Source organism: Denticeps clupeoides, chromosome 11 (genome assembly GCF_900700375.1).
Source record: "Denticeps clupeoides chromosome 11, fDenClu1.1, whole genome shotgun sequence".
NCBI lineage: Eukaryota > Metazoa > Chordata > Actinopteri > Clupeiformes > Denticipitidae > Denticeps > Denticeps clupeoides.
Genome location: NC_041717.1, coordinates 4,067,598 through 4,080,017, shown reverse-complemented (window position 1 = coordinate 4,080,017; position 12,420 = coordinate 4,067,598). Strand labels below are relative to the sequence as shown.

General features: G+C 43.2%; 1 protein-coding gene across 3 annotated transcripts in view; it reads right to left on the bottom strand.

Annotated features, from left to right (window-relative positions):
* Window positions 1–12,420, bottom strand: part of pdlim5a (PDZ and LIM domain 5a) — a 49,843-nt gene that overhangs the window by 16,244 nt on the left and 21,179 nt on the right. For 2 of the 3 annotated variants that reach the window (XM_028995323.1, XM_028995324.1), the window contains exons 4-7: window positions 7,401–7,437; window positions 6,466–6,971; window positions 1,805–1,977; window positions 1,545–1,584 (exon numbers count right to left, since the gene is read on the bottom strand). In XM_028995323.1, coding sequence (XP_028851156.1) covers window positions 1,545–1,584; window positions 1,805–1,977; window positions 6,466–6,971; window positions 7,401–7,437 — 756 coding nt within the window. Of the gene's footprint in view, window positions 1–1,544; window positions 1,585–1,804; window positions 1,978–2,267; window positions 2,286–2,373; window positions 2,395–3,957; window positions 3,975–6,465; window positions 6,972–7,400; window positions 7,438–12,420 lie in introns of all 3 variants that reach the window. The other variant, XM_028995326.1, reaches the window with a different exon arrangement.

The following is a 12,420-nucleotide window of genomic DNA, read 5'->3' as shown; positions in this document are numbered from 1 at the left end:
TGTACTAAATGGTCATGAAAATAAAGAAAACACATTGAATGAGAAGGTGTGTCCAAACTTTTGGCCTGCATTGTATATAAATAATGTAATATAATATAATATAATATACACAAAAATACATCAAATTTATATGAATAAATTACTACCAACAGCCAAATCATTGCAATTCTTAAAAAAAAAGCAATGTTGCCGTTCCGCAGAATAAGACCTGGCACCACACTTTGTGTGCAGTCTTTGGCCACTTTATTAAAGTTAAGCTATGTTAATGGCTGCATTATGATTTAATGAAGATGAAATGTTGCTTAAGCTGCCAGCCGTGCCATGCATCTCTTACTGACTTCACCGAGGTCCCTGGTAGCATTGACAAAAACTCTCTGACAGAAGAAAGACATGCTTGAATGTTTTAATGAGCACAGAGTCTTATGACAAATTATGTCATGTTCTCTGCAGATATGAAGAATTTGTGTGTTTTAATGACCAATTCTTGTTATTTAAATAATTAAATAAATAAAAGATGTGTATGTACACAGTATTTGCAATGCAGAGCATCCCATGAGGACACAGAAGAGTGCAGAACTGGTAATAAAGTTGAATATTGTATGTAAAAAAATGTGCTGGAAAAGTGCCCTCCAGGATTAGGGTTCGAGTACCCAGCACTGGCACGTGTAAAAATACCATCAATATAATATATTCTAATACCGCCATGCCTTTGATGTGTATGTGGAAGGTGTGTGTTTCTAATAAAGTGGCCAGGGGAGCGTATTTCCACTAAAATGAGTCATGCACCTGCTTCATAGACCCCACACACACACACAGTTCAGGCACCGTGCATTCATTTTTAAATGCACAACCACAAGGCCACAATGTGCCAGTTGATGTCCTAGCAAACACAGCAACAACACAGCTACCACCACACTGGCACAGAACTTGTGGGGCTGGGGGATGGAAGGGCCCATGATTCCTTGCCTAATGAACAACGCACAAGTCTGTTTGGTGGCGAGCGGAACATGTGGCTTTAAACTGACGTCGCATTCATCTTATCGCTTCTAATTGACCTTTTTTTTTTTCAGGCCGCCGCACCACATGTCGGCCTCCCTCCGTCCAAGCCACACCGCGGTCCGTGCCCTCCAGACACATGCTCTGGATCTGTCTGCAGATTAACCCCCCCCCCGCCCCCTCTAATCAGATCTCTAATCACGCGTCCCCAGCCTGCCAGAGGACCCGCCATATTAGCGATCTATCATTAGCCGGGGCACGCAGGTCCCCGCTAGCCTGCAGCTAAGCCCACTCAGCTTGAAGCACTTGCGCACTGGCTAATTGAGGGCTTTCTCTGAAGTGGGTCCCTTCCAATTTGGTGTTAAATTAAGCATGAGACCGCTTCGCTGCGTCGGGAAGTGCGGCACAAACAAGAGACGTGGATAATGAGCGGCCCATGTGACGCTGCGTGCCAGAATCACCGGGTTTCCAATCCCACACGCCTCCCGTTTCCCAAACAGTAACAGTAACAACAGCAATTCGTGCAGAGAAGAAGAAATGAAACTTACTTTGTCTTCTTCTCGGTTTCGCTCTCCGGGCTTACGGGTTCTGTGGGGGGCGAGAAAGAGATCCACTCAGGGAACAGGCGCAAACGCCGACAAAGGAACTCAAGGTACAATAAATGAACAATAATTCTCATTAGCCTCACCATACACACAATTTTTTGGGGGTGAAATACAGGTTGGGGTAGTTGTAAAAGGCTAATTACAGTTGCTCCACGAACTACAAAATGTACTACAGGCTCCTGAGGACAAAAAAAGCTTCTCACCATTCTCAGTCCCAGTGATCTGGGCCAGGATTCGGAAGGAACGGGACTGGGACGTGCCGGTTCGGGGGTGCCAGTCCTCTGTGTCCTGAATGATGCGCTTCCTACTGGCATCACCATGACTTGGAACATGGTAAAACCCGATATCCGTGTCCACCATGGCCTTCCTGGGGGTCCTGGGGGTCAAACACAGATAACCATCACCTACCAGACATTCAGAACAATCTGCACAATCAATATAACTATCTGCTAATAAAGTTCATAAATTATCTACAATAGGTAACAAAAATTAATAAAACCTTGTACAGTGGGTGCAACAAATTGTGCAGTTGAACAAAAATTCTAAACCAAAATTTCAACCCAATTGTTAATCTGAATGTGGGGATAAATCCTAATTCCGTATTTATTTCTTTATCGTGTAGATGTTATAAATTGAGCATGTTTTTTGTGTGTTTTGTCTGATTACCTTATAGTTGCCGTTTTTCTAGTTGAGAAAATAAGAAATATTAGTCTGAATACTGCATTAAACTATTGTATTTGTTTTTAAATAATTATCATGGTATTTGACTTACTTTAGGATACTTTGGGGTCCACTTTAACGTTAAAGCAAGGGAATAAAGAGAGGTTTATTTAAGGAATTAAGGCAGATTTCATATTGAATTCACAGTGACTCAATTAAACTCAAGAATAAAATATGGAATAAGTGCAAAATAATAGGGCCTACTGCTGTTATAAAGAACACAGCAAAAATTGTTATCCTAGTACTTCAAGCTGCATTCACACACTTCAAATCATGTTACTGGTGCCTCGCAGCCTTAATCTACATGCAAATTTAGTTGAATTTATTAGATAGACACTTATAAAGATATTTTGAAGAGACTAAAATAAGTACAAGCCATGGTCGATTAAGACATGTTCCACGTCTCGCCACTGGGTGGCAGAGCCACATTTACTTTACTGTTGCCCAACATAGCTTTAAACGCTACTGAACGCATCTGCAGCAGGGACTTATTGTGGAAGTAAGCGGAGACAAGAGATGCTCTCACAGTCTGGCTGAGGAACATGTCCACACAGATGGTCAGTCCATAAATCTGCCTTGTTTGCCTCATGCGCCTAGTCCGTGTGTGTTTTTTACTGCAACTCCTGCAACTCCTGCGAGTCTGTAAGAGACTCCACCAACAGGGTGGACCAACAGGGTGGTAGTAGCCTAGTGGGTAAGACATCTGCATATGAACCAGAAGAGCGCAAAGTCACAGGTTCAAATCGCACATACTACCATTGTGTCCCTTCACCCTGAGTGTCTCCAGGGAAACTGTCCCTGTAATTACTGATTGCAAGTCTCTCTGTTAAGGGCGTCTGATAAATGCCATAAATGGGTTTCTACAATTCAGATCCAATACTGTTGAACTCTGTCGACTGCAAGTCAGACTGAGATACAGTACGGGCCAAAAGTTTGGACACACCTTCTGTTTTCTTTATTTTCATGACCATTTACATTGGTAGAAAACTATGAATGAACACATGTTGAATTATGTACTTAACAAAAAGTGGAGACCTGGCCTCCATAGTCACCGGACCTGAACCAAGTCGAGATGGTTTGGGGTGAGCAGGACCACAGAGTGAAGACAAAGGGGCCAACAAGTGCTAAACACCTCTGGGAACTCCTTCAAGACTGTTGGAAAAGCATTTCAGGTGACGACCTCTTGAAGCTCATCGAGAGAATGCCAAGAGTGCAAAGCAGTAATCAGAGCAAAGAAACTAGAATATAAAACATGTTTTCACTTATTTCACCTTTTTTTGTTAAGTACATAACTCCACATGTGTTCATTCATAGTTTTGATGCCTTCAGTGAGAATCTACCAACGTAAATGGTCATGAAAATAAAGAAAACAAAAAATAAAGAATGAGAAGGTGTGTCCAAACTTTTGGCCTGTACTATACGTTAACACATGTACATGAGGTTAGGATTTGGCTGAGCAATAGTAACAGTACTTTTTTCTTAAGTCGGAAACTATTTCAGGCCTTTTTTCCAGCTCTACCCAGTGTTACAAGATTATTAGGACACATTGCATGCATACTTTCCACAACGTTAAACATAACCACATCACCAGCAATACAGCAGAAGGGTTAGAGAACTCTCATGCTACTATACTGACTTGGTCACTGCTGTCCCCTATAGAATAGAGAATGGTGAAAAGAGGATGCTTATATGATATTATACTGCATAATTTCAGCACAAACCCCTCTGAGAGACAAAAGTAACAAAGCACACAATCACCACAATCCCATGCAGACGCAGTCCACTTATGGTGTATGGACAATCTGTGTGTGTGTGTGTGTGTGTGTGTGTGTGTGTGTGTGTGTGTGTGCTGTCATGTGACGTGTCAGGGTTTCTGCAGATGTTTCCCACTGCAGGCCACATTATGACATTTGGTGTTATGAAAACATATGTGTAGAAAATATGTGTATTTTTAAAAATATAGAACTATTCTCAGCGTACCCTTAAAACAATACTGGCATGTTCGATAGACGTATTATCTCGATATTTAAATACCCTATCGTGATAAAGTCCTTACATCAATATATTCGGCACTGTCCTAGTGTTTGCTGCACTGAATAAATTCCTTTCTGTCTGTCCAGGCAGAAGACAACTTCTCTTAATTGTGGGAAAAGTCTCAGTAAGGTGTCACAGGCCAGACATGACCAAAAGCAGACAAGTGCCAAGAATGAAGCTTGCTCGTCCAACTGCCTTTTTTGGATTTAGAAGAACAAGACTAAACATTAGAGACCATTTGCTTTTAATTAATCGCATGGTGGGTGATCTGCTGTCCACATCCTAATTCCCCCCCTGCGCTCGTCTCTTTGTTCAAACAACGGGACATGGAGACATGGACATGGGAAGCGAGCCAGTGACATCTTCAGTAGCGAGTGTGAAGATCTTTCTGCTCTCTAACTGAGTGATTTAGTAAAGCCGGTGGCCGGACCCGTCCCACTCCGATGACACGCAGGCATGTGCGTGAGTAAACACTGCACCAAAACACTTACAAGCGGGCCAGCGTGTCCCACAGCGCGCAGTTATGTCTCCATCGGCGGTGTACATTACCCGGCACCGGCCTCAACTTTACGTCCAACAGCTGCGAGGCATTACGACTCGCAAACAGAGAAAGGGCATGAAAGGGGCTGAAGTGACAGAGTAATCTGGAAGACATTCCCTCTGCAGAGGGGACAGTGAACCCGCTTGTAAATAGACGTGCATGCTATTTTATTTATACAGAACTTGAAATATAACTGCACTAAAAGTACCAACGGGCATCACACATCACAAGCCTCAGTTTAGAACAGAGCACTGGCAACATTTATAATCGGGTGGTACATGACACCAGGGGCATCTTATGAAGATATATACATTATACAATTTTACATTAATCATTTATGCGTGAGCACTCCGAAATGCATTGTTTTATACGTACGTATCCTCAGATATGAGGACACATTCAACTAAATAGTCAAGGCCTTCATTAGCAGAGATGCAATGGCTTTAGTGTGATTGTAAAAAAGCTCCACTAGATGCCTAGGATTGTGAAGGTGTGTTGTCAAGTGACATCACTTGTCGGCACAGACTGCCATTCTGTCTACTAACTCTATGTAAATAAAGAAAATCTGTTATTGGAATGAATGGAAAATTAAACTCATTTTAATATCATTTAATGTTCAGAAAGGCCTATTAGTAAATAACCAAATACTGAAACATTGTGATTGACACCCTTGACATTCTTTTTTGTAAAAAACGGGATATAGTAGTATTTTGCATCAACACATGGCATGTCATGGACACAGTTGCTATGGTAGAGACACCTTTGTCAAGCCATACAGCACTATGGCAGGAAATGTGTGAAATGCCCGTATTTCACCCCGTGCCGTTGACTTCACAGACAAGAGGAAAGTAAAAAAATCTATAAAGAGAGCAGGAAGCCAGGTCCCTGATCCAGAGAAATGTCTCTAGAGAAACGCTTGCGTCCCTGTCCACAGTCAAGCCCTGCTGGAGTCCCAGGTAGAGCTGAATAAAGCCACCCTCCAGTCAGCATGCCAGAAACGTCCCAACGTTACAAATATAACCCCCCTATGTCAAAGGCATCAAGAGCTGGTGTGATGGACTTCAACGCGGTAAAACAGTACCATCTACATTGATTATGTCTGCTCCTTCAACAATGGGCTCATCTGTGAAAGATTGATGGTATGTACACTATGCAGGGCCTCTAAACTATTTTCTTACGCAACTCGATACTTTTATGCACGTCATTACAGCACATGGAAAAAACACACGCATTAAAGCCAGACAGAATTTGTAGACACAGAAATGAACCAACTGACTGATATTAAATGTGCTCATTGCTAAATAAATCTCAAATAAACACTCATCTTGTAGAGTTCATCTTTCATATAATCATGCCGCATTTAAACTCAACCTTAGTAGTATAATCTCGATCCAGATCTCAGATTTATTATTATTAATAAAGCATAGATTTTATTTTTAAAAAGCTTTGCCCATTTCACTAGTTGATGATGTGGAGGTAAAATAGGTAAAACACGTGTGTGGGAGTGTAAGGAAGCAGGTGGGATGATGGGTAATGGGGACAGGGGTGCGGGGCGGGGGGGCGACTCACCCATTGAGATGCAGGCCATCTCCCTGGCTCTCCAACAGGCCCCGCCTCTGGCCCATGGCCACCTCGCAGGCGTTCTCGGTGGAGTACAAGTTGATGGGCGTGTTGTAGACCGACGGCTGCGGCACGACAGGAAGGGAGGGGGGTGGGCCAGCTGAGACTTTAGCCGGTGAGGAGGAGGAGGACGAGGAGGAAGAGGTGGGGGATGAGGCGGGAAGCAGGCCCACATGGCCCGGACTGGGTCTGGAGCCAGGTGAAGCCCATGGGGGGCTATAGGAGGGCGTATGGGCGGAGCTAGCGGGGGTGAAAGCCGATGAGGGGGAGGGGATAGAGGCCACTGCAGAGGCCCAGGCATTGGGATGGGCCGCCTGCCCGCCGCCCCCAAACGGCCGAGCGCTTTTATTGTGGCCGCTGCCAACACTGGAGCTGGAGAAGTGGGGCTCGGCAGGGAGTGGTAAAGGGGGGAGGTGTGATATGGGCACAGGCTTAATGATCTCCGATGGCCCGTCCTAAACAAGGGATGGAAGCACATGCAGGAGACACACTGACACACCACAACACACACATGCAGAACTAGTGCTTCCCAATGTGAACCAGTTAGCCCCAAACGCTGACTCTAGTTCAGTCCTGAGACTCCAAGTAACTGCCAATGATCATTAATGAGCATCACTTGCTCTGTTTTTAATATTATCATTAGGAAGCATCAGTTCTCATACAACAATAATGGAACATATACTTGATCACAAGGTATGAACTGGAGTTCCCAGCATGCAACACTGCACAATGTTGTCTCAGAGGGGTTCATGTACATGCAGAAGATGATGAATCCACAACACATAATCTCTGTATGAGCAGTTGAATGAATGTCCCATGCTGCATAAACACTGTACATTTGGTAAAATCATTTTCAGATGGGAATGAGATTGGAAATTCCATACCTTAGATACTGAGGCTGGTTTGGGAACACTGGATACCCTGTGAAAACATAAAAGATAATTGTGTTATGTGCTAATTATTTGTAAAGAGGAATAATTGCTTCAACTTGACACAAAGCGAGACTAATCAAGGAAGTTTTGGATGAAGGAAAATATTTGTTTTTGTTTTCATACGGCACAATTTTCTTTCGCTAGTGCACTCCCAAGAAAGCTGAACTAGTGAGAGAAGAGCACACAGGGTATTCATTACCAGTTATTTAAGTCCCATTAAAACACCACTATCTGATACCCATGAAGACGCTGCCATGTGAGAGATGTCGCGGAGATTAAACTGACATATCCAATTCACAGCTAGAGGTGGGTCTGCTTTTATAATAAATTCATGAGAATACCGGTAAAAATGATTTCCCACATTATCACATTATGCTCATTTCATTGCATAATAATGCCATTTATGTGCATGTGTGGCATTAGTTCAAGAAAATTCATTTACGCTCTAAAAATGTTTTGTAAACTGCACTTTAAATATGCTAATAGTATACTATACTATTTTTATTTTGTTATACTATTTATGTTTTATGCAGGCATTTTGCGATCCAAAGAACCAAAGTTCCAAAGTCTTACTTTAAGACTGAATACTTCACTAAATGAAGTTAATGTAATAACTGTGAAATATATTTGTTTTACTTTTTACAGTATATCCTTTTTAAGAAATACTTTAATTAAATATGGCTCTTACATATACTTTTCAAAAACTAAATATAAGAGAGATAAGAGAATCCGCTAAATGTTGGAAAAATCAAAGCTCAAACCCTCTTACAAAGGCACTATGATGAGACGTGAATGTTCCCAAAGGAGCTGATCACCAAGGAGGGGAAATGTACAAATACTGGCTGTACGCCATGAGATAAACGGATACCTCTCCCACACACAAACGAGAACACACTCTCACCAGCATGGGGCCATGGGCTAACACAACTCAGACAGGTGAGTTACTCTCTGCACAGGAGCGTCCTGTGGCGGCTGTCAGGTTCTGTTATAACTCACCCTACTCCGCATTACACGGCACATAAATAAGGCGGAACCGATACCCCGGCCCGCCCCCAGACCGGCCCACTCTCTGGCACACACAGAGAAGTGGAAGTACCACTGTGCACCTATATGGGTACAGATGCTTGTCGCTGGGGCAGAACCCTTCTGAAGAACAATAATGTACCTGTCCTTGCAGGTACTTTTTTGTAGCTTAGTCATCTGTACCATTTAAGGCACAATTGTGTCATTTAAAAATATATTTTACATATTAGTATGATGTAATGGTCTGCAAAGGGCAGCACACTTGTTGGGGGTTAATGACCTTGCGTAAGGAAGCTGGGTTCAAACTGGAAATCCACTGGGCTATACGCTGCTATGTCTGTTTGTCTGTGAGGTTTTTTTTTTTATCTGTCATTGATGTATTTTCATGTATATTCTTTTTGACCTTTGTTAGAAAAATTGGTCAAGCCATTATATCACTATATGTGCAGCTGAAATCTAGCAATTTACAAGCATTTTTGTTGGTACATTGGGGTTAATTGGGATCATTACCACGTGGAGCATGGGTAATGGGTACAACTATGTACTTTCCCAAATCATTTACATTTACATTTATGGCATTTATCAGACGCCCTTATCCAGAGCGACTTACAATCAGTAGTTACAGGGGACAGTCCCCCTGGAGCAACTTAGGGTTAAGTGTCTTGCTCAGGGACACAATGGTATTTGAACCTGGCTCTTCTGTTTTATAGGCAAGTGTGTTACCCACTAGGCTACTACCACCCCAAATCATGTACCTTTAAAAGTACAACATGGCATCACAAAGGACCTGTCCTGTACCTTTTTGAGGTACAATGAACTGAAAGGAACAGTTTTGTACCTGGGGGTTTAATATTGTGCGCACCTTAATTTCTCTGTGTGCAGTGGCTGCAGACCCGACACCTTCGGCATTCATTTGTGACTCTGCGATCTGAGAATGTATTTGGTGTATCACACAGCAGCTTTCTGACCAATGGGGAAGGTTTACAGTGGCTCTGATTGGAGGAGAGCGAGGTAGACCCTGAGGCCTCTGGCCCCAGAACAAGCTGAATCAATAAGGCCTGGGCTGTTTAAAATGCGAATGACCTCATTGGCAGCGGTGTCCGGTAAAAGTGATTGGATTTTGTTCCCCGCCATCACAGAAAGACGCGCATTGTGCGCACACAGCGCACACAGAGCAATTCCACGAGTTCCACCGCCTCCGTGGCTGGGTCTTTGATGGAAGAAAAACATGGAGAAACAAAAACGGCCATTCTGTGTGCAGCCCATAAAAACTGCTTGTTTTACACCTTCCCCATACACGGGTAGTAAAGGCATAATTCCCACATTCACAAACAGGGCCAGATGGCCTCGGTTCACACACACAAGGAAAACTCACACACGCCCCACAAGCACACCACGGCCCACGGATTGTGCACACTGCCTTTCTGGCCAGCGGACTGGGAACCACATTCAATTAAAGAGTGGAGCTACTCGCCGAGTTCTGTTTATTGTGAGCAACTGCCAGGACAATGTCATACACACACATTAGAGACGTGTAATATTTCACCTGCATCAAATGTGAATATTACGCACGTAGAAAAAATTCATTGCATCAGTGGACCCAGAGTCCCATGACATTAATTTTTTTTTGCTTTTATATCGGTCTTGTTGGTCCCCTAATACTGTCTGAAGTCTCTTTCTAAAATTCAGCTGTGGTGCAAATTTAGAGCCACTTTGATCCAGTCCCACAATCAGATTTCCCCAGGACACGCCATTCCGGTGTCTGTAGCTTTAAATGCTAATGAGGAGGAGAGAGGCGGAACAAGGAGGAGAGCAGCCAATAGAAGTTGAGCGGTCATCCGCGGACATGACGTCATCAACACCATTCACAAATTCCAGATCTGACCGTCTGAGCTGCTGCTCTCTGAATGGTGAAGCAGAATGGCCAAAGCACTCTTTACCCCTATCACCATTTATAGCCACTGCAGGTCCACAGATAGCCTAAAGGAACTTGTATTAATGTTAGATAATCTCACAAAGTGATATTTTCATGTCATGGGACCTTTAATGCCTCCATGTACAATGTTGACAGTCTGGAGGAATAAAAATGAACAAATGTAACAAAATTGAGTGACAAAGAAGATCAAGTGTCACGGTCACCGGAATCAGAATGTGAGCGTGTGTTGGAGGGGACGAGGAACCTCGGTGCGGTGGAACGCAAGGAGGCAGGTAAATTCCCTCCGACTTAATCTGCGAACGGGAACCACACGGATGTTGTCGTTGATGGTTTGAGATGGTTTGGGGTGAGCTGGACTGCAGTGTTAAGTACATAACTCCACATGCGTTCATTCATAGTTTTGATGCCTTCAGTGAGAATCTACCAATGTAAATGGTCATGAAAATCAAGAAAACACATTGAATGAGAAGGTGCGTCCAAACTTTTGGCCTGTACTGTATGTCACTGTTTCATCACGTCTCCAGTAACTGGACAAACCTTTTTGAGAGCTGATGAGATACATTATCCAAACGCAGCCACTGTGAGAGTGTACGAGAGTGTATGGCGGGTGAAGAAGATAAGATACATTATTCAGCCTCACTACCCACAACACGCTCTTCTTTTTAGAGTTTTAGCTACTTTTTACTTCTCAGATGTGCGACATTCATCATGAAACACCAACCAACAGCCTAGCTTACACTGAAACTGCCGTACTCCATCATTCATAGGCGTTTACAACAAGGAACACACACTCATTCACACATAACAAAAACTTCGTGTCCAACAGCAACTTTCTTCTGGGCTCGCGTGCACGGAACATTCCAGGCTGATTGATACGGACAGCAACTATGACAAGCGCAACTGCCCCGTCAGGCATCCGTCATGTCAGAAATAGTAGGAGCTTTTACATCACGCCGTCAAACTAGCAAACCCAGTTACACAGTGGAATACCGGGCAGTTTGTCAGTATTTGTTCTCTCTTTTTTATAAAAACAACATTGTTCCCATGGTGAAATGTAAAAAGGGGAGATTCAGCACCTCTCAATTAAAGATTCGGTCATAAAAGGGGGAAAAAACTGCCTCCCGCTCTACAACAAAACCCAGATGCAGGCACCAAATATGAACCAAACTTCTCCAAGAAAAGTAGAGCAGCTCATTTGTTTTCTGGCACACTCCTCGCCCCAAGCAATTGACTAATGTCTTGACTGGTCCGTTTTCCTTTCATTAATAGCATTAAAAAAAAAAAAAAACTCCACAGTTCCTGTTTCTTCACTTCATCAAAAATGAAGGTGCGCCACAAGGTCATCAGGTCAGCGAGAAAAAGCTATTTGCTGCCCCCTCCCCACCCTGGAACAAATTTACACCTCACGATGGCACAAAAAAGCAATAGACATTTCACAGGACTCACATTACGTTCTGGCCATTGCCACTTCCAGCTGTTTTCCATATATGTGCTATATCTGCAAATTGTATTTTTGTATATTTTATTCCTGTGTAATTTGTAGGTATTATGTTGACTATTATTTTATGTATTTGCTATTTAAGTCTTTCCTGTATTAACTATATGCCTCACACTGAGTTGACAAATTTCATTGTGACAAGTGACAAATGACAATAAAGATTTATCTTATCTTTTTATGTCTCTCCCTTCACCACTTTGGTGAGGTCACTGTTATTTAGCATAAACCGGTCAGTACCGAGCGCAGCCCGCAGCCGCCAGCCGTCACCCAGCGCACCGCCTTATTAGGAAGAAGGGCAGAAATCCTCTCTTCTCTCTACACTATTACTGACAGTGTGTTGACTAAGAGGGAGAGAGAGAGAGCGAGGGAGGGAGGGTGAACAGCCGCCCACTCAAGGGGGTTTGTTCCCACATTAGACAGCACCCCCCTCCTTTTTAATGGTAGTGTGACTGGAGTCTGAAATAACACACTGATTCGTGGCTATTTTTACCCGTAAAAAGCGTAGGGTTATCTCA